At 35.1% G+C, this 22,041-nt stretch overlaps 1 protein-coding gene across 12 annotated transcripts in view; it reads left to right on the forward strand.

The window, feature by feature from the left end:
* The window catches only part of esyt2b (extended synaptotagmin-like protein 2b), an 846,120-nt gene that overhangs the window by 817,861 nt on the left and 6,218 nt on the right, over nt 1-22,041 (forward strand). For 3 of the 12 annotated variants that reach the window (XM_087261605.1, XM_087261601.1, XM_087261602.1), the window contains 12 exons: nt 926-981; nt 9,865-9,985; nt 10,110-10,286; nt 10,366-10,448; nt 10,541-10,589; nt 11,614-11,703; nt 11,810-11,890; nt 14,105-14,161; nt 14,842-14,916; nt 14,989-15,075; nt 15,277-15,426; nt 15,524-15,879. In XM_087261605.1, the coding sequence (XP_087117731.1) occupies nt 926-981; nt 9,865-9,985; nt 10,110-10,286; nt 10,366-10,448; nt 10,541-10,589; nt 11,614-11,703; nt 11,810-11,890; nt 14,105-14,161; nt 14,842-14,916; nt 14,989-15,075; nt 15,277-15,426; nt 15,524-15,879 (1,382 nt within the window). Of the gene's footprint in view, nt 1-925; nt 982-9,864; nt 9,986-10,109; nt 10,287-10,365; nt 10,449-10,540; nt 10,590-11,613; nt 11,704-11,809; nt 11,891-13,284; nt 13,387-14,104; nt 14,162-14,841; nt 14,917-14,988; nt 15,076-15,276; nt 15,431-15,523; nt 15,880-22,041 lie in introns of all 12 variants that reach the window. The other 9 variants (XM_087261607.1, XM_087261603.1, XM_087261604.1 and 6 more) reach the window with 5 other exon arrangements.

Below are 22,041 nucleotides of genomic sequence, written 5' to 3' on the forward strand. Positions count from 1 at the left end.
TGAATCGTAGAAAAAGCTGAATTAGGATCGTGTGTTGGGTCGAATCGAGATTGTGATCTTTTTTCGATTAATCGTGCAGCCCTATTTCCCAGTACTGGCTTTTGGCTGAAAGGGCATTCACTGCATGAAATAGGCTGGAATAGTTAGCGGTACACTGTGGCAGCCCCTGATTAATAAGGGACTAAGCCAAAGGAAAATGAATTAATTTATAAGAGCTGTAATTTATTTACAGTTTAAGACCGTCAAATCATAAGATAGTTTTAGGACTCAACATTTTTTAACAATTGACAGATTTATTGACAGATTTGTTTTATTTTTATAAAACGAGGTTTATGCAAAACAAAAAGGGTTTGTTTAATGTTTGAAACCTCTAGACTGTAAAACAACAAACAAATTTGACCCAAAGTTGTAAGGCAACTTGATGCAGAGTTTTTTTGAGTTGACTCAACTGTCAATCCAGTACTGCACTTGACTCTATTTAAGTTGAGTAAATTCAAAAATGTCCTAAAGCTGGTTGCTTTCAAATTTTAAATTGAGCCAGCCTTTTTAGCTTTTTTATGGTGAATGATTGCTTTACGTACAGCATAGGATCACATGAAGTACACATACTGTAAAATATAGTAGTGAGATTGCTTTAGTTTTGATGGTTTCTTTAAGATGGTTTGTAATTTTGTCATGTCAAGTAGCAGTCAGTAGCGTATTAGTAGACTGTCTGCATAATGTTTGATATTTAACTACATATACATCCATTTATTGTACTCACCCTAACCTGCTCTGTCAATACTCAAATGTGAGTTAGTTGATATGTAGCTATATATGTACTCATAATGTACATATGTAGTTTATAATGTTAACAGAATGTCTAATAGGCAATTTGATCAGGGTATTGATTGAAAATGTCCTTCACTCTCTCCTTCTCATTCAGCTGTTGGACATAAACTGGACAGGCCTCACAAACATATTGGACATTCCAGGTCTTAAGTAAGTGAACTTTTCATTCTAAAAATGGATTATATCTTTACTTGGTAAGACATTTTTTTCTGGGAATAATTTATCTTATTTCAATCCTGCAAGGCATCTTGTAGAACCTGCTTTGATTCATTATTTTCATGTGGGTCAGGCTGTTTTGTTTTGATATAAGGGTCTCTTGGTTCTTGTCCATAGATTTATAACACCGCCTCCTTTGTTTTTCTTTGTGTATTTGTACTTTGCTGCAGGCCTATATCAACTTCATTGTAGAGCCATTATTCAGCAGTTTTAGAAAAACATCTTTCTTTCTCTCTGATGTAGGCTGATTTTAATTACCTATAAGCTTTTACACACATTATAACTGTCTCAGGATTGCGTAGAGATGCATTTACCTTTTGGCCACATCAGCTAAATGACTTGTACTTCACACATACTCGATTGAATTCATGTTTCTGAGATGAAGGTTTATTTTGTAAGCTTAAAAATTAAAAAAAGTGATGTTTTGAAGTTTTAAAAGTTTCAATTATGCCTACTTTTTACACAACATTGTTTACACACTACTGTTAACACACTGATTTCATGGCTATCTTCCACATAAGTAAATAACTGGATATAGAATATTGATTAAAGAATATTTAGAAGTATTTTATTAGTTCGGATTGGCGGGTGACTCAGTGGTAAGCATTGTCGCTTCACAGCAAGAAGGTCACTGGTTTGAGCCCCTGCTGGGTCAGTTGGTGTTTCTGTGATTGATTGGCATAGGTTTCCTCCAGGTGCTCTGGTTTCCCTCAGTCCAAAGAAATGCTCCATGGGTGAATTAAATAAGCTAAATTGGGCGTATTGTATGAATGTAAATGTGAGAGTGAATGGTTGTTTCCCAGTGCTGGGTTGCAGCTGGAAGGGCATCCGCTGCGTAAAACATATGCTTGATAAGCTGGCGGTTTATTCCGCTGTGGCGACCACTGATAAATAAAGGGACTAAGCTAAAGGAAAGTGGATGAATGATTTGATTAGTTCACTAAATACAACATTTTGAGAATAGATTTGGTAGCAATTAGCAGATATGAAAGAAACATACATTTTTCATGGGTTTTCACGATAAATAATTGTAGTGACAGAAATAATGAATTAGGATTACTGTTTTTTCTTTTTATATTACTTTAAAAAAGCATTCTTACAAGTCTTCTTCAGTTGCCTGGATGAGCCTGTTTTATTATTATTTTAGGTATGATTGACCAATTGGAATCAAGTGTTCCTGAGAGCTGTTTAATAAATATAATATTTACTATACTGTATGACTTTGAAATGCATTCACAGTTCCATTTGTTAAATTACAATTACAGTAAATTTATGCATTATGCATGTACTGTAGATGCAATGTACCATTTCCCCCCAGCATGTATTACCTAGAAATTGTTTAGGTACAAACTAAATAATTAAAGTAACAAAAATAGTTTTTCAAACAGCCTCCAAGTGACCAGTGTAATGGCAGATTAGAGAGACCCTTAATGTGTTGCCTTGACTTACTGTCTGCAGTAAAACGCTGGTACAGATTCATGAGTGTTGCTCCTCGGGTTGTGCTGATCATGCACACACACACACACACACACACACACCCAGGCGTGTAGTGATTTCATCAGTAATCTCATCTACAGTGTAGGGGTTTCAAGCTCCTTCTGTTGTGTAAAGAACTGTACTGTAGGAATTTATTACAGTTTTAAAATGTTTTTTTTTTCTAAAATGTGCGCGGGAGTTCATATCAATACCATTAAAGGGATAGTTTATCCAAAAAATGAAAATTTACAGTTAATGTTTTCACCCTCGGGCCATTAAGGATGTATGGTGACTTTTTTTTCTTCAGAAGATCATTAAAGAAGATTTTTAGCTGAAGCTGTTGAGTTATTGGTCACCCATTTTTAGATTAAAAATAATCATCAAATCAAGTCCACCATGAGGTGTTTTGAAATAAAACTGTATATATATATATATATTTTTTTTTACAATATTTTAAGCTTTAATTCACAGCCCCAGTAAAGAGTTCTCTGTACTTTTGAAGTGAAGTGACCTTTTCAAGTATGGTTTTATCCATACTTGAAATTGGTCCTCTGCTTTTAACTCATTGAAGCACACACACACACACACACACACACACACACACACACACACACACACATTTGGAGTGAGAACTGAAAGCACACACAGACACACACACACACACACACACACACACACACACACACACACACACACACACACACACAATCACATAAAGTGAGGATACTCCCGGTGCAGTGGGCTGCTATTTCTTTCAGTGCTCGGGGAGCAATTAAAGGTTAGGTGTCTTACTCAGGGGAACCATAACTGAGTATCGAAGATGGATAAAAAGGTGCACTTTGTTCTCTCCTCACTATTGTTAGTTCCTGCCAGGACCCGGAATTGAACCTGCAGTCTTTTGATGTCAAGTCCGACTCCTTACCATTAGGACACATGGCCACTTGTATGCCATTGTGTGAATCACAGAGGACCACAGATTCAGCTAAAATGTTTAATGTTCTACTGAAGAAGAAAAAAAATGTTAGCTACATCTTGGGATGTAAATGAAATTTTGTTGATTGAACTAAGCATTTAAAGAACCGCTTTATTTTCTTTAATGGGAAATCAAAAATTTTTAAATCAGCAATTAACATGAAGAAATGTGGGGTGTAAAATGTGGGAGCGCCGTGACGCACTCATGCTTTCCAGGCACACCTAGTGGCGAAAGAATGCCGCGAGCGCACCGTGAGTCATGTGACAAGAATAGGCCAATCACATTTCTAATCCTAATAAAAAAAAATAAAATACAAAATGAAAAATATCAAACAATTTTGTAATACAGTTGATCAAAAGTGCCTTTCAGACAAAGGTTCAGCAGCCTTTGACTACATTCGTTTGCTTTAAAAGGGAACTTACTTTCTACATGCATAATATGTAGCTTTGATTGACATTAGACGAATACTATTCTTTTCGATAGATTCTTATTTTTATTTATTTGTTTATTTATTTTTCTTTTAATTATTTTTAGTGTAAAATGATAACTTTAATTGCCCAAAACTTTTTTTCACTTGTTTTTAAGTCGCAAGAGAAATGGACTATTCATTCATTCATTCTCTTTTTGGCTTAGTCCTTTTATTCATCAGGGGTCACCACAGTGGAATGAACCGCCACCTTATCCAACACATGTTTTGCGCAGTGGATGCCCTTCCTGCTGCAAACCATCACTGGGAAACATCCACACAAACTCTTTACACTTATACACTACAGACAACTTAGCCTTCCTAATTTACCTATAGTGCATGTCTTTGGACTGTGGGGAAAACCGGAGCACCCGGAAGAAACCCACACAAACACAGGGAGAATATGTAAACTCCACACAGAAATGCCAACTGACTCAGCCGAGGCTCAAACTAGCAACCTTCTTGCTTTGAGGCGACATCGCTACCCTCTGCACCACCGTGCTGCCAAAATGGACTATTGTTTTTTAAATATTATTTTATGCTATTATTCCTCAGACTATAATCGTACAACCAAAATCTATAATCGTTGCATCCCTAATTCCTACGCTCAAACTCTAGATTGTTCTTATCACTAGCTAAGCGCAAAAGAAAACACCAAAAGCAACATTCGGCTAAGGTCATTAGCACTGCAGCATTGAGAGTGCTTGCTCTTCTGCTATTAAAGTTTATTGGTGCTGCTGTGGATCTTCACTGCAGAAAAGAAGTGTTCTGTACATCTCCAGTGTCCTGTTGTTTAGGACTGCTGATTACTGTAAGCTCAGAGAGCACTATGCTTGCATTATGAAGATGTTTGGGGAACTGCATCCACTTGGGAGGCAAATCAATAGAGGAGTTATTAACATCATTCTTTCTTTGATATTTTTATGAGGTTTATAATTTGTGTTCAGCGTGTTGTTTTACATGGAGAATGTTGGCGCACTTTTATTACAGAAGATGAAGCTGGGTTTTACCACGACTCGCTGGAAATTGAGATATTGAATGTCAAGTGTAATTTGAAAAGAATATGAGAAAACAGGTTGGAGAATATAAGAAGTAGTTTTTGATGAATGTACAGAAAGGGTGTGATTAGTGACATAAATCAAAGAAAATGTATAGTAGAGGAATGTTTGAAATCTGCTTATTTGATCAACTTCATTCAGGTATTTTCAACACATTAGCCTCGCGAACCCTAATGCAATCTCAGGCAAATCATAACTTTTTCAATTAGTGGCTGATTTTTATGATTTTGTACAATCTCATTTGTACATTTTATGATTTAATCATCCTCCAAGGATGGTTGGGTTTATCAATTTAAAAATCCTAGATTCCACACAATGAAGTTACCCTAATTTTGTTATGTTCAGTCAACCTAAAATTGTAAATAACATTAAGTTGCCACACACCCCCACGAAAACAAAAACAAAACAAAAAATCTGAAGAATTGTGTTGTTTCACCTGATTTTAAAGAAGTGGTTTGAACGAGCAGCAAAAAATTATATCTTTTTTTCTTTTTTTTTGAGTGAGGGGCAAGGTTTAGGGTTTCATATGAATTAAAGCGTATGAATTGAGCTACTTTTCTGTCTACAGCCTATGTAAAATAGTTATGTTTACTTGTGAGATTGGGCTGACACCCCCATCCGAACTCTTAATGGTTTTAGCAGTTGGATCTAGGCTCATCTTTTAGAAGGCTTTTCATGGCATGGCTTTTCATGATTGTATTTCTCTTTCTTTTTGTTTAATGCTTATATAATATTATGTCTCAAACACAATTTTCAGACATGTGATGAGTTCATCAGTCTGTTTCAGGATTTTTAATTTTGTAGTAAAGTTTCATTATGTAGATTAACAATCAAATGTGGTTGTAAGCACATATTTATTCAAATATATATTTTTCATATGTTTATGAACTTCCAGGAACTAATCAAATGTAATTGTAAGCACATACTTATTCAAATATGTTTTCATATGTAGATGAACTCTTGTGCCAGGAAGCAATGATATGTAATTGTAAGCATACTTATTTGATCAGGCATGCTGTTGAAGCTCATGCACACAATTGGCAATGCTCCTTTTACCATTTAAAAAATGTCCTTGGTTGTTGGTGAGTTTAAACATCCAGTAGTTGAACCTGAACTTCTGCTGTTTGTTTTCAAAGCTTTTTGGGAGTCTTTGATCCCCCATTAACAATTGTGAGTATTGATTATTTAACATTTGATTTAAAGATTTCAACAGTGCTTTCTGTTTAGACTAGAGCAGTGGTTCTAAAACGTTTTTCATCAAGTACCACCTCAGAAAAAAATTGTCTCTCCAAGTACCACCAAAATAAGCAGTATTGAAATACAGTAGCGTAGTAGGCCCAGTAAAGCAGCTACAACTCTGCACAGTTAAAAAAACGTGGCATATTACCTTAGAAATATAGGCTATATGTCATATATGGCATATTATATACATCATTTTTAATAAATTTTGAAATGTGTGTAGCATGTACATGACATATTTCATTGCTCTGCGTACCACTAGAAGGAAGCCTACGTACCAGTAGTGGTACACGTACCACAGTTTGAGAACCACTGGACTAGATTGTAAACATGAAGTAATGCATAATGTATAAAATGAGTTACGTTAACTTAATATTTGCAATTATTTTTTAAAAAGTAGTAATATGAAATATTGATTAACATTGTACATTTAAAATAATGCACACAATGGGCAAGATATTGTTGATTTGAGCATGGTTGCTGGCTATTGAGCGGAGCAGGATATAAAATTCATGTTACCACACACTACAGTATCAAAGCACAGTCTCTTCTCTTCAGCAAAGTGGTATAACCATAACACCTGCAACATAACAAAAACTCTTACAGCAAACATAACAGAATATTAAACACTAGTAGAGCTTTCTCTCTATTGAAAGAGATGTAGGTCTAATGTCAGTATTTAGTCTCCATTTAGCATGCGGGTTAAATTAAATTACCTGCCCAGTCTCAGATTATGCAACAGAAGTAAAGTTTTATATATAGTTTGGTTTAGTTTCAGCCATGTCACTAACCTTACTATTGGCTATAAAGGCTCATTTAAACTCTAATAAGCAGGTTTAGTTGCTTACTTAGTGGTTGATCTTTATGCGGAACAATTTAAATATGCTCTGGGAAAAGTGCCTCTAAATTAGTTTACAGCGTAATCTTTTGTTTTTCATTCCAGTCATTCATAACACTGCAACATTCAACTCTCTCATGCATAAATGATTCAGTTGCAAAAGAGGGAAGACAAATGTGTAATGAGGACAGGTATATTAAAAAAAAGATGAGTTATGCTCTTTTAAAATAGCTAAACAGAATACTGTACAATATACAGTACTGTAGTCTCATAATATAGCACAACTGTATATATAGACTGTATATATACACAATATAGTGTTTGTATACAGTGAGTGATAAACATGGATAAATTGCTGATTCAAATAGTTACACTTTGCCATAAGATTTCATTAGTTTACCTGTTTACTGACATGAACTGAGAGTAATGAATCCTTATTGTAAAGTGTGACCAGTTAAATAATACTTAATACAGTACTAATAATCCTTGAAGTGCTCTGCTCTACATGCTTTTGTACCTTGTGCTATACTATTAGTTTGGAAAGTGTTATTTGTCTGCTTTTATTTGCCGAATCATGTGTGTATGTTGAGAAGACTTTATATAACTCGGGCCTCACAGTGTTTTCAGCAAAGTCAACTCGCTGCACAGAGACAGGAGCATGTGGTTAGCATAGACTGGGACTAGTGCTTTGTGCTTCCTCTCTCTTGTCTTTCACAGCTTGTGGTTGTATTTTAACAAGGTCATAGTGGGTTTGTGCTGGACCGACAGGCTGCAGGCCAATTACTGTGGATGTATAAACTGTCACACCAAGTGCTGCAGCAGCTGTCTGACGAAACTTGGAAAATATATTCATGATAATGTTACAAAAACATACTTTAATAGACAGTGTCAGATGATATTTGTGTTTTGTTAGATTGTTGGTTTAGCCGGCGAGTCAACGTTTGAATGTGGTTGTTGCAGTTAGCAATACATCTGGGAGGGACAGGATTTTTTTTCTTTGGCATATTTAAATCAGTTAGACTTTCTGCAACTTCTACAAGAGTGACTATTTAATGATGTTTTTAAAGAAGTAACGTGTTTGTATTTTTCATTATTGATTGTTTCTGATTAAAATATGCGCTAACATTTAAAGGTTTTATTTTATGTTTATTTGTTTCAGTTTACTTACAGTACATCATTATTTACGACACCAACTGTTATTAGCAATTAAGACACCATTAAACAGGTTTTGTTGCTTTATTATTGTTTACCACACGGAACAATTTGAGTGTTGCTAACCATTTGAACCTCAAGTCTTCCAATAATTCTCAACACAGTTCCTGCTTTTAACTCTCTGATGCATAAATTAATTAACCGCCTGAAGAAAATATGTGACCCTGGACCACAAAACTAGTCGTATGGTGCATGGGTATGTTTTTGTCATAGCCAAAAATACCTTTTATGGGTCCCCTTTTTTCTCTTTATTCCAAAATGATTAGACTATTAATAAAGTTCATGTTCCATGAAGAAAAAAAAAAACTTGTTACTACAAATATATCAAAACTCAAATGTTGCACTCAATTTAATGTATCCTTTAATGTAAAAACAGGTAATGTATTAAAATAATATACTGAAATATCACTAGTTTTTTTTTCTTCTTTCAAGGATAGTGAATGACAGTGGTTACATTAGAGTTACACTGGAGTTTTGTCATGTCACTGTTATTCTGTTGCACGTTGAAGGCTTTTGTCACAGAAACAAATTCCTTGTGTAAATGTTTCTGGCTATAAAGCTCTTTCTGATTATGATTCAGAGAAGGGTCAAGAGATATTAAGGCCCAATCCCGATTCTATTTTTTTCACCCCTTCCCCTTGGCCTTGAAACAGAGTGTTAAGGGGAAGGCCTTCATATTTTACCCCTAAGAAATGGGACAGCACTACAACACCCGCACACATCATCATGTTTCAACGCAATCTCTTACTTCATAAGAGATTGACGATGATGACTGCTGTAGTTATGAATCCAGACGCATGTGCTATTTTTCTTCAGATGGTATGTATCTTAGGAAATCACTGAAGGCAACAATATCTTGTTATCATAACGATATAATGCGGCAATAAGCTTGTCACTGTACTGTGCATTTACACCGTGGCCATATTCATCTATACCAGGGTTGTCCAAAATCGGTCCTGGAGGGCCGGTGTCCTGCATATTTTAGTTCCAACCCCAATTAAACACACCTGAATCAGCTAATCAAGCTCTTTCTAGGTATACTTAAAACTTCCATGCAGGTGTTGGAGGAAGTTGGAGTTAAACTATGCAGGACACCGGCCCTTTAGCACTGAGTTTGGACAGCCCTGATCTATACGAAAACTATATTAACATTATACCAGACACTGCAAAAAGCTCATCCCCAGCCCCTAGACTTTTCTGACAGGGTATTCGAGTGCCGTCGAGTGACTGGAAATTTTTGTACCCTATGGTTTCGAGAGTGGTTCTGAAAAATCTCAGTTTCAACAGCTATCTAACCCTTCCCCTTTGCCTTATGCCTTCAAGCTATAGATAATTGTGACAACCCCACCCCTTTACATGCACCTCTTTGCATGTGAACATGCAAAATGAGTAAGGGGCTAAGGGGTAGAATTGGGATTGGGCCTTAATTTACTGTTACTCTGCAATTACAGTACATGGCAGCAAGCAATCAGCAAAGTTAAATATTTAGTCAACAGAATATATAAAGGAGAGCATCACTAATGATGCATTACCATTATTTCTTTTCCATTGGCAGTGGCTTTTCAGATCAAATGATCCAGGATATTATCAGCGCTTACATGGTGTTGCCTAACAGGATCACAGTGCCGTTGATAGGTGAGGTTGAGCTGGCACAGCTTCGCTTCCCCATGCCAAAGGTGAACACCCAAACATAACACTACCATCTCATCACTCGTTATTAAGCAAACCATGCTCACTTACTGATGTTATTATCCAGCCATCTCTTCTGCCGTCTTCTTTTATGTTTGGATCTCTCATTAGGGAGTGCTGAGGATTTATTTTATTGAAGCTCAGAATCTGGAAGTGAAGGACACGTATCTTGGCGGACTAATCAAAGGCAAGTCTGACCCATATGGTATGCTGCTGGTCAGCAACCAACTTTTCAGAAGTAAGACAATCAAAGAGTGTCTGCACCCCAAGTGGAACGAGGTGTATGAGGTGAGTATGGAGAAACGCTATGCTTATACTGTAATACAAAGACCAAATATTACAAATCTGCATGCATGTGTTTTATCAGGCACTAGTATATGAACCTTCAGGACAACATCTGGAAATTGAGCTCTTTGATGAAGACCCAGATAAAGATGATTTCTTGGGAAGGTGCCAAATTCATTTAAATATCTAAAATGTGCAATATTGTCTATCATTTATCTTTTTAAAAGTGTGAAATGTATTGTTAATTTTTGTTCCAGTCTAATGATTGACTTGACAGAACTTCATAAAGAACAGAAGGTTGATGAGGTAATGTATTTCAATTCTCATTCTTGTTACATTAATTTGCAATGCATGTTCTTTAACAAATGTCACCACCAGTTTTATTTTAGAAACTTTAATTAATGATCTGACATTTTCTTTTTTTCATAGTTGAGGTAATGGATTGTACAGTATTGGCAGGTTTTATATTTTTTAAACTCTATGGTAGTCAGTATTACAGTTTTTATTAGTGGCTTTGTTACATTTCTCAGATCAGAATTGAAATTAATAAAACTCCCTGTTCAATCCTCACACCATTGTGTCACTTGTGCACATCAAAAGGGCAGTTTTTTATTCCTTTGAACAAGTTGTAAATGCTTTGGTAAATCCATGCAAATGATCATGTACAGTTCTCTGATGTTTCCTACAATATTGATTATTTATGTCATGTTGATCAAAATGCATTTTTTTGGTCTCTGTTAAAAAGTCTCACCCCCACACAACAGTCAATTGTTTGTTTTTTGCATAAATCTTTACATGCAAAATGGCTGAACAAGTTCATAATTCATAATATGTTTTTCTTAATGCATTTTTCTATACATTTCCACTAGACATTTTTTTTCTAAATCTGTCTACAGTTGGTAATTTTTTCCTAGGTGAATCTTGACTTTTTATAATGAAGGTGCATTTTAACGGACATCACATGAAGCAGTGTAAGCGTTATATCAAACTGTGTGGGAACACTTAACAAATGATAATAATAAACTTTTACAAATTGATGTAATATTTTTGAAAATCACTATATATATATAAATATATATATATAGATAGATAGATAGATAGATAGATAGATAGATAGATAGATAGATAGATAGATAGATAGATAGATAGATAGATAGATAGATAGATAGATAGATAGATAGATAGATAGATAGATAGATAGATAGATAGATAGATAGATAGATAGATCGATCAATTTGCTTAATTGATTTGAAATGAAATGAATGTTATTTTTGTCCATAACTCTCATTTTATTCCACGGATCACTTTTTTGTTGTTTTTTTATCTGCAGTGGTTTGATTTGGAAGAAGTTACTACAGGCAAACTTCACCTGAGATTAGAGTGGCTGTCACTGTACTCGAGTGCTGAAAAACTAGATCAAGTATGCGTACACAAACACGCTGACTGACATTGATAGACATGATAAAAACATTCTATAAACCTTTGAATATTCCTTTCTCATATTGTGTATTTTTTACTCTTATTAGGTACAGAAGAGCATAAGGACTAATGACAATCTCTCTTCCGCTCTGCTTATTGTTAACCTGGATTCAGCCAGTAATTTGCCGGTAAGAAATCTACAAACATAAGATTATGTCTGTGTTTGCGTGTACACACAGGTTCTTCATGAGAATCTGCTGTAAAGCAACATGTTCTGATGTCCTACAAAGATACACGTCGGACGTGGTTTTTCGCTTTCAGTTACAGCATTTTAATGATCTGCTTTCATTTTCTTTACTGATATAAATTATTTAACTGTATGCTGTTGTGTATTGGGTACAATAATTTACTCAAAGAAATTATATATAATAATACTTATATATATATTTATATATTTGTTATATTTATATATCTAACAATTTTTAGGGGGTGAACTTTTTAGAATGTTTAATTATGCAAATATAGTTTATGATATGAAAGTAAAAAAATGTCTTAAATTTCAAAAGCAAACAATTTAGACCTACTGGAATATTTTGTTGTTTTTAATTTTAAATTGTTTAAAAAACAGGTGTTAATTTTCTTTTCTTTGTTTAAAGCTACCCAATTGGCCAAACACCTATCCAAAAGCCATACAGGCAATGGTCAATACAGGAACAAACAGGAGCATAAGAGTAATCCAAAGCTTAGTCAGGAAACAGGCAAATGGTCAGGACAGGAACAAACAGAAAATAAAAAATTGTCATCGTGGTCACAGGCAAAGAGGTTGATGCAAGTGACAAAACAATATAAACAAGAAACAAAGCAAGGGTCAAGAAACAAGGCAAGGCTACATAATAGAATTCTTTGTAATGCTTGGATAACAAAGCCATTTCAGCAAAGTCATTAAATGGTCTTTCTGATTAGTCCATTATGAGCTTCCAGCTGTGTGAGTGCAATCATGGAGAGAACTGAAACTGGTGTGTGTGCGGTGCATGATGGGATTTGTAGTTCTTATCAGTGGCATATGTGTAGTTCTCCAGCAATCTGCACAGGCTGGATTACAACAAATAGCAATCTCACTAGAGCCTTGAACACATTTTTTTTACCTCTATTTACCCATATAGTTTAATTATCTTACTTAAAATAACTTTTGTTTGAAAAGTTCTTCATGTATTTACAGCTACCTGCTGAGGACTCTGACCTGAACTGAGTTGAATTCAATTGAATTGAGTTTATTATAGTTTTTAAAGCTTGTCAGTATTTTGAAGATTAGTTATGTGGAAAAATATGTGGAGTTTGCTTGTTCTGACACATTATTTAAAATATTTGACTAATAAATAACTAAATTTGAGTTTGTTTTTGATGAGGCAAGTAAAATATTTTACAAATCTTAAAAGTCCTTAGTGTTCAATCCTGTATAAGTTTGAAATTTAATTTACAAGTGTCTTCAAAATGTCTTAATTCTTAAATTTGACTCCTAGTCTTCTTGTAAAATACCCATTTTATTAATGGTTTACATTGTGTCTTCCTCTTGTACTGTAAGAGTGTCTTTGAGGGCAGTTTTGGCTGTGGAAACCTAAAGGAAAGGAGAGCGTCTGGTCTAGTCTTTTGTGAGAACGCTGACTCTCTCTGTAGAGAGTTATTTGTGAGTTTGCCAGTAAAATCTGCATCCTGGTTCCCCAGATCTAACTGAAGCCATTTAACCAATAGTGTGAATACATTTCTTCCATTCAAATAACAAATGAACCTCAATGCATGTTCATTGACATTTTCCCCCACTGTTTATTAAAAAGTGAAAATATTCTCACCTTTTGCTCGTCATCATTTGGTTCCAACTCTTTGTGTTTATTTTATTTATTTATTTTGAATATATAAAGCATTTTTCATTTTTTTTTCATTTTCTATTAATCAGAAGAAATAAACTCCTAAAATGTTTGTAACAAGTGAATGGTTAGTAAATGATGAGAGAATTTTCATTTGAACTGTCCCTTTAGTTCTAGCTTGAATGCTCAGTAACTATGTTCACCCATTTATTTTTGACCCATATATTTTGTTTCTGAAGTCACATGAATTATTTAAATACAGCTTGGTCTTAGACGAGAGGGTGCAAAACCAGGTTATTTTAAGGTCTTTTTGTCCCCAACAGCATTTGCAAAGAGAAGGAAAAAAAAAAAATAATAATAATAATAATAATAATAACAATAAAAATAATAATAATAAATAATAACAATATTATTATTTTATGTATTGTAATATTTTGTTTAACTGTAGGGCTTGGCTGATCTGACTATTCTTCTTGCATGTCCTCTTCTCATATATTACCTTTCCTATTTTCATTTTCACTCAATCCTTCCTGTGGAAAGACCAATCCTCTTGTATTTAACCCTGATGGCCCCAAACCTCCTTATAAAGGCCTGAAGGTACTTTTGAAAATTCAAGCAGTGATCCGAAATCTAAGCTTGATTTAATGCCTTTTTATCATTTGTGTCTTTCTTTTGTGATTTTTATTCATTAAGTGCTTCTCCAATGGAATCTTCCCTTAAGCACATCTGCATGTGTTTTACATCATCTGGATTCGGCAGATTGCTGTGGCTGTGCTAATTTTTTTTTTAACTTTAAGTATTGTATCAGTGCTTTTGTGAATGTAAATATCGAAAGAAGCATGACTTTCAGATAGCTGAGTTATGATTCATTATTTACAATAAACCAACCGGTCAGAATGTATTGCATATTTGTAATTGACTATTTAAAGGGATAGTTCTCCCCACAATTTGACTCTGTTAGTTGTCAGTTACTCACCTTTAACTTGATCAAAACCTATTTGCGTTTTTTTTTTCTTCTAAAAAAAATATTTTAAAGAATGCTGGTCGCTGAGACCAACTGACTTCCATAGGATTTTTGTTCCTACTATGGAAGTCAATGGGTGACAGTAACCAGCATTCTTCAAACTTTTAAAGATTTAAAACCACAGGAAAGAGAGTAAATAATGAGGTTATTATTTCTTTGTGTGAACTATCCCTTTGAGACTGTATCATGTTTTTTGACTTTGTCATATCACACCGCATCTAATAATTGGGTTCTTTCTCTTTTTGTTTAACAGTCTGGGAAGAAAGTGAGCATAGATCCAAATCCTTTTGTCAAACTGACTGTAGGACAGAAGACGTGCACAAGCAAGGTAGCATTGATTAATCAGCTTTAACATCTTAAAGTCCTGCAATGCACATATACCCTGTCCTGTATTTTGCAGGTGAGGTATAAAACCAGTGAGCCACTGTGGGAAGAGACTTTCCCCTTCCTTATCAACAACCCCCAGACTCAGGAACTGGAAATTGAGGTATTCCATAAGGGACCGTCCTAAAAGCATGAATGTTTGGTAACAAATAGTCACTAAAATCATCTTAATTACTGAAATCTACTTTAATGTTTATTAATCAAAAGAAGACAGATTATTTCAAGACAAATAAAGCGTGTGTTAGTTATCATTAAAAGCTCAGGATTAGTAAAAGTAAACTGACGTGTGATTTGTTTGTCTCAGGTGAAGGATAGTAAGCACAAGTGCTCTCTGGGTAGTCTACAAGTGTCTCTTGCATCTCTCCTGAATGAGGTGGACATGACTCTGAATCAGCAGTTTCCTCTGCAGAGCTCCGGCCCCAACAGCACCCTCAAACTCAAAATGGCTCTCAGGGTTGGTGTGTCTGTGTGCATCGTTTTTGTGTGCATGTTACATTGAAGTCGTCTGTCAATATATTTCATCCATGTGAATGTGCTTTTTGTGTACACAGATCCTGTCGTTGGAGAAGGAGGTCACATCCAGCCACCCGTCATCTGTCCGAGTGAGAATCACTAGTCAGAGTAACACTTGTGTGCCTCCACAATCTCAAGCTACCAGCAGCCCTACAGACATCCAGCCGTCCCAGAACCCACCCTGTACCCCTCCACCGGACACGCCTCAGGGGAAAAGAGGGTCTGATGGCTCCCCGGTGCGGTTAGCAGATGCTGGTCGCAGTGTGTCCAGTCTTGGGATAGGCAGCTCGCACAAGCGTCAGTCTCATCGAGACTCTACGCCTAGTCTGGCCTCCGACATTTCACTACCCTGCGCCACACTGGAGCTCCAGCAGAGGTTACAGCAGCTGCAAAAGTGAGTCCAAGTCTATTTCTATAAGTAGAGTTGTATGATTCCAAGTTTTCCAGAGTCACAACTTCCACCGTGGGAGTTGATGGTCAGTCTTGCATCCTTGTAAGTTCAGACATCGCAAGTTTGATATGGAAAACAAACTCCATATCAAACACAACAGGTAAATCTTCAAAGGCAACAGTGAACTTTAAAATGTTATTCACATCACCCTGGCTAAGTTATTTAATTTTCTTAACAATAAAATTAAAAGATATAACTGCCTATTTACATTTTGTTATTAATAACTTAACAGACATCAAATATGTAAAGGCATCGTGTAGCTACATATTTATATGAGTGTCATCTTCACTGTATGCATATTTCCTGCAGGCACAGGATGTCAACATGATGTCATATTGACATTGTACCCCAACGTATCCCAACATCGTGGGGATGTTAGATTTTGTTTGGAAATAAAAATTAGCTTGATATCAGAACCAAAAATCAGGCTGACCTCAGTGTCCAATTTCCACAATGTTACACCTTGATGTTGTTTGGACGCTACCGCTATGACGTCACAACCTAAATCTACCCTAATATTAACGTCTTATGATGTTGTGTGCCTGCTGGGTTTATAACACACCTAAGCCTATAACATAACTGCCAAATGAAGCATACCCTATCTCTTTTGCTGAATATTAGTTTTAATAATTTATAATGGCCATTATAAATGTATACTGTACAATCAGTTTATATAATATAGGAAATAAAGGGAAGCAGTCAAATGTGAAGAATCAGTGTACATGGTTACATAAATTAATATATTAACTTATCTTTGCGCTCAGGCAAATCACGTTACCTGGGAACAATAATAGATTCAAAAGACCAAAGATTCGTTAGATGGAGACACAATGAATTAAATATCACGTTTAACAACTATAGGGAGATGAGATCCAGCGGTAGACTCTTAATGAACTGTCTGACCTTCACTGCTCTAATCTGGGGAGGTGGGCTCAAAGCATCCGCTGACTGCCTGGAGTTCAGACGTCTGCATACTGTACGCTGCAGCACATACCAGTGTGTCAGCGTCCCTGCATAGTCTTAAAGTCTTAAAATGTCTTCAATTTCAAAAACAAAATTTTAGATCTTAATAAGTCTTAAATTCACTAAAATATTGTCTTGTAGGTATTATCATTTTAAACAGGTCTTAGTTTTCATTGCAAAGAGATACTATCGACAATTGCTGTTCAACATTTTTATAGTAACTTCTCTCAATTAAATTCCATAATCAGGGAAAGAAGACTAAAACAATTGCACAATTTCTCATGACAATAACTGAGCAACAATTCACTTAACCTGATACATATTCAATCAATTTGGTCCAAAAGTCAATGTATATGTATATTTTTTATTATTTATGTCATTGTCTCCATAAAAAATAAACTTTTACAATGAACAATGTTAATTGTGTTATTATATTGTGTTATTAAAGTGTATACAACTAGAGTTTTCTTGTTTTGACACATTAAAATATGTCGCTAAGAATTTTATTATATATATATATATATATATATATATATATATATATATATATATATATATATATATATATATATATATATATATATATATATTTTTTTTTTTTTTTTTTTGTGGCAAATGGCCAGGCCATTAGAAAAATTTATTATCACTGCAAGTCTAAAATTTTATTAATATACATACAATAATGAACACTTATTGATTTGTTTATTCTCAATAAAAAAATTATGATTTATTTATTGATTTATCTCTTTAATGATTATGAACTTCAATGTATTTACTATGGAATTGTTTATATTGTTTATTGTTTAATTTTATACCATTAGTATAACATCAGATGAACTGCAGGCATGAAGGAATGCATAATTAAAAACAAATGAAGCTACACTTGTTGTAAAATATTTTTTCTGCATCAGTTCCAGCAGTGACACACAGTGCAATAGATCATTTTCTGAAATCTTTGCATCATTCAAGTTGCTTCTGGTTGATAAAGTGCCCTCATTTACTGCGCACTATTTAGGGATTAGAAAATCAGTGAACAAATGAGTGATTTTTGGCAAAGCAAGAGTCAACATTGAGAGCTGATTCTGGAGTTTGGACAGTCACAGCCATTTGTAATGTTAGGCTACATTAAACAACACGATGTTGCCAAAAGTAGAAAAGCTTTCTCCTTGCATTCTGAAAAAGAATTTTTGCATTCCCAAAAATGCCACAGCCACATCACCCTGCAGCCCAAGACCGTTTACTCACTGAAGCTAAGCCGGGCTGAGCCTGGTCAGTACCTGGATGGGACATCACATGGGAAAACTAGGTTGCTGTTGGAAGTGGTGCTAGTAATGCCCCAGTAAATGTGAAGGGGACGCTATGCTGTCAGAGGGTGCTGTCTTTTGGATGAGACATTAAACCGAGGTCCTACCTCTCTGTGGGCAATAAAAATTCCATGGCACTTCTTCAAGAGTAGGGGTTTTACCCCGGTGTCCTGGTCAAAATTCCTCTATCGGCCCTTAACCATCATGGCCTCTCAATCATCCCCATCCACTGAATTGGCTCTATCACTTGTCTCTTCACTACACTCTGTAGCTGGCGTGTGGTAAGCGCACTGGCGCTGTTGTCCTGTGACTGCTGTCGCATCATAAGTGAATGCTGCACACGGGTGTTGGTGTGGAGAGACCCCCCTTATGATTGTGAAGCGTTTTGAGTGTATGGCCATAGACGATAAATGCGCTATGTAAATACACATTACATTACAAAAATGGTGAAATGCTGTATTACACGGCAAGCCGGTATTTGGTGCCATTACACAGGGTTTCCAAGCTTCTTGAAAGTACTTGAATTTCAGACATGTGTATTCAAGGCCTGAAACTTAAAAACAAGCATAGGTCCTTGAAAGTGCTTGAATTTGGTTTAAAATAAACCTTTTTTGGGAGTTTAAACAATTTCTAAAACAAAAAAAAGATAAAGCATTACATTTTAAAAAATCTTACATTTAAATCTTGTTCAAGATCTGTGACAAAATAATACACATTTTATCAATGTTTCAGAAACTGCATTTGAATATTAACATTTTTGAATTCAACAACTTATTAAAGGTCTTTGAACACGACTGTTTAAAACATTTAAAAATGACACATTCAAAACCTCACCATTACTCTGACATTTTATGTAAATATTGTGTAAGTGAAATGTGAAGCAGAGAAAAAACTTGATGCTACATACTGTATCTTCTGGGTTATATATACAGTATGATGGTGGTGTGAATTACAAAGATGCTTGATTTGAAATTAACGTTGCTTCAAAAAGTCCTTAAAAGTCCTTGAATCTGCTGTTTATTAAATGGTGGAAACCTGTACACAGTCTGTACAGGGAAGTGACAATGTGCCATTAGTGGCTTTGGGATTGTGTCTATGTTGTTTGTCATGTGTGTAAGGTGTGTCTCTGCTTTTAGTTAATAAATCTACACTTTGCTGATGAAGCTCTATTGGAGACACTTAAACGACAGCAACACTTCACCATTGTTGTGTACTGTATGTTTGTTCGCACTTGCCTTTTATCTACATCTCCCTAAACATGTGCCATGCATGCTCATGATGTCTTTGTTTTCAAATGCTTCCACTTTGAAACCTGTTTTCCAGTTTATAAATTTTCTGTTCAAAAATGACGTTGAAACAGGCAAAATAGATACTGTTTTATATTAACTTAAAATATATTATGTTTCATTTTTAGCTGAAGTTGTTGATATTTAGAGCAGTGTTTCTCAACCACGTTCCTGGAGGACCTCCAACACTGCATGTTTTGGATGTCTCCTTTGTCTGTCACACCTATTACAGCTCTTTCAGTCTCTGCTAATAAGCTGATGATCTATCAGATGTGTTTGTTTTAGAAGATATGGAAAACGTGCAGAGCTGGTGGTCCTGCAGGAACGTGGTTGAGAAACACTGATTTAGATGGCCCTTTAATGTAAGAGGCTTATGGTATCTTTAAAAATCCTGTTTGGTTTTGTTGTTTTTCCTCCCAATGCAATTAAATTTTGTTAGATATTGTTAGAAGCCACACTGGTAATGCTCTGTCATTTTGTGCTTTGTAAGAGAAACACCAAAAGCCAAAACACTATAAAAGTGAGAGACAACAGCGGTATGCAGTTCCGTGTGAATCATTTATCTGCACAGCCCAATGTGCAGCGCAGCAGGACTGACTGGATAACACTGAGCAAACTGCTCTCTACTGAGCCACCCTGACCAATTTAAACCGTGTAGGAGTGGGAAGCGTGACACAAACCATTTGTATTTGTCACTGATTCCCTATTAAAACCCCCATCATAGCTTAGCTAGCTCAAACTGTATTAAATAGCCCAAAAAAGATCACAATGGTAGAACTGGTGAAAGCTAATATAAAACTAGAGGACTTTTTCAATTCACACATTGCCAAACTATGGCTGGACTTAATTGTACTGCAGTAATACTAACTGGATTATGTTGCTGAATATTACGATGGTATTAAAATGCACTGCTTTTAAAAATGTTTTCTTAAAAGAAATGAATGCTATTTAGCAAGGGTGCATTACACTGATCAAGAGTCACAGTAAGGCATTTATAATTTTCTAAAAGATTTCCATTTCAAAAAAATGAGGCTCTTACAATTTTCTATTTAATAAAGAATTAAATGACTGCCTTTACTATCTTATATCAGCTAATTTATATCAGCTTTACTATCACATTTTAAAATAGTCACGAGGTGCAATTCTGTATTTAAATATAAACTTTGTTCATGTGAAAATTTCAGAGCTTACACATGAAATCCTCCATTAAACACTCAATTTTACCACAGCAACTTGATTAATCAATGCATATTCTCAATTATTTGTAAAACATAAGATGTTTTTATTTATTTATTTATTTATTTATTTATTGCTGTTGTTATTTACTTTTCAAAATCCTCAAAGTTTGTCAGGTTTGTCAAAGTCTGGCATTTAAATTAGACACTGAATGACATACCTGAGGTTGCCATTGTCACAAATACCACAATTAAACTGTAGTTGGTATGAAGAAGTAAAGAGATTAATCTGTTCATTGGGAAATTCACAAAGAAGACAGATCAATTAAATGCCATTAGTTTCCTTGTTTTTTATTTGAAAGCTAGCACATTGTATTCAAATTACACTTAAAAAAAAAACAATAGGAAGAATGGTTGGATTGTAAGTGTGAGTTTAAAATACCACAATCTATCCAGGTAGAGGTTGAAAATAATTAATTCATTGAAGATGGAATGCATTAAGGAAATCATCCACAGCAGCACCAGGAACATGCCTAATGGAAAATGCCCCCAAAAGTGAAACCCTCTCTTCAACCGATATATGTTTTATTGTTTTGTTGAGCACAATAACAAGATATTTGGAATATTATGGTATTTCCTTCTATGGTAATCAGTGGTAATAAGATACTAGTATTTTTCAGTATTCAATGACAAGATAAAGGAAACTCTAGACACCATGATATTTGATGAATCTGACATTGTGGTATTTTGTTTTTCCGTGATGTATATAATATTATATATTGTGGTATGAATACTATTTCACCAGATGGCTTGAATAGCTCCTTTTGGAAAGAATTCAATAATGTAAATGGATTGAGATTATTCTGTAAAATAAATTACAAGTATCGATAAATACAATAGAGCAAAGATTAAAGTGAGACAATTCATGCCTAATAGATGTCTGGGGAGCCAAATAGCAATTAGGTACAGAAATTGAATTGTCAATGCAGCATGGTGGCTCAGTGGTTAGCACTATCACCTCACAGCAAGAAGGTCGCTGGTTCGAGTCCCAGCTGGGCCAGTTGGTATTTCTGTGAGGAGTTTGCATGTTCTCCCCGTGTTCATGTGGGTTTCCCCCACAGTTCAAACACAGTTCAAACACATGCAGTATAAGTGAATTGGATGAACAAAATTGTCCGTAGTGTATGATTGCATGTGACAGTGTGTGGTTGTTTCCTAGTACTAGGTCTAGACGGCCCTCTGGAAGGGCACCTGCTGCATAAAATATAGTTGTTGGTTCATTCTGCTGTGGCAATCACTGATAAATAAGGAACTAAGCTGAAGGAAAATGAATGAATCAGTGAAAATTGAATTGAATTGTCAAATCTAAAATTACTC

Source organism: Danio rerio, chromosome 7 (genome assembly GCF_052040795.2).
Source record: "Danio rerio strain M-AB ecotype USA chromosome 7, GRCz13ab, whole genome shotgun sequence".
Taxonomy (NCBI): Eukaryota; Metazoa; Chordata; class Actinopteri; order Cypriniformes; family Danionidae; genus Danio; species Danio rerio.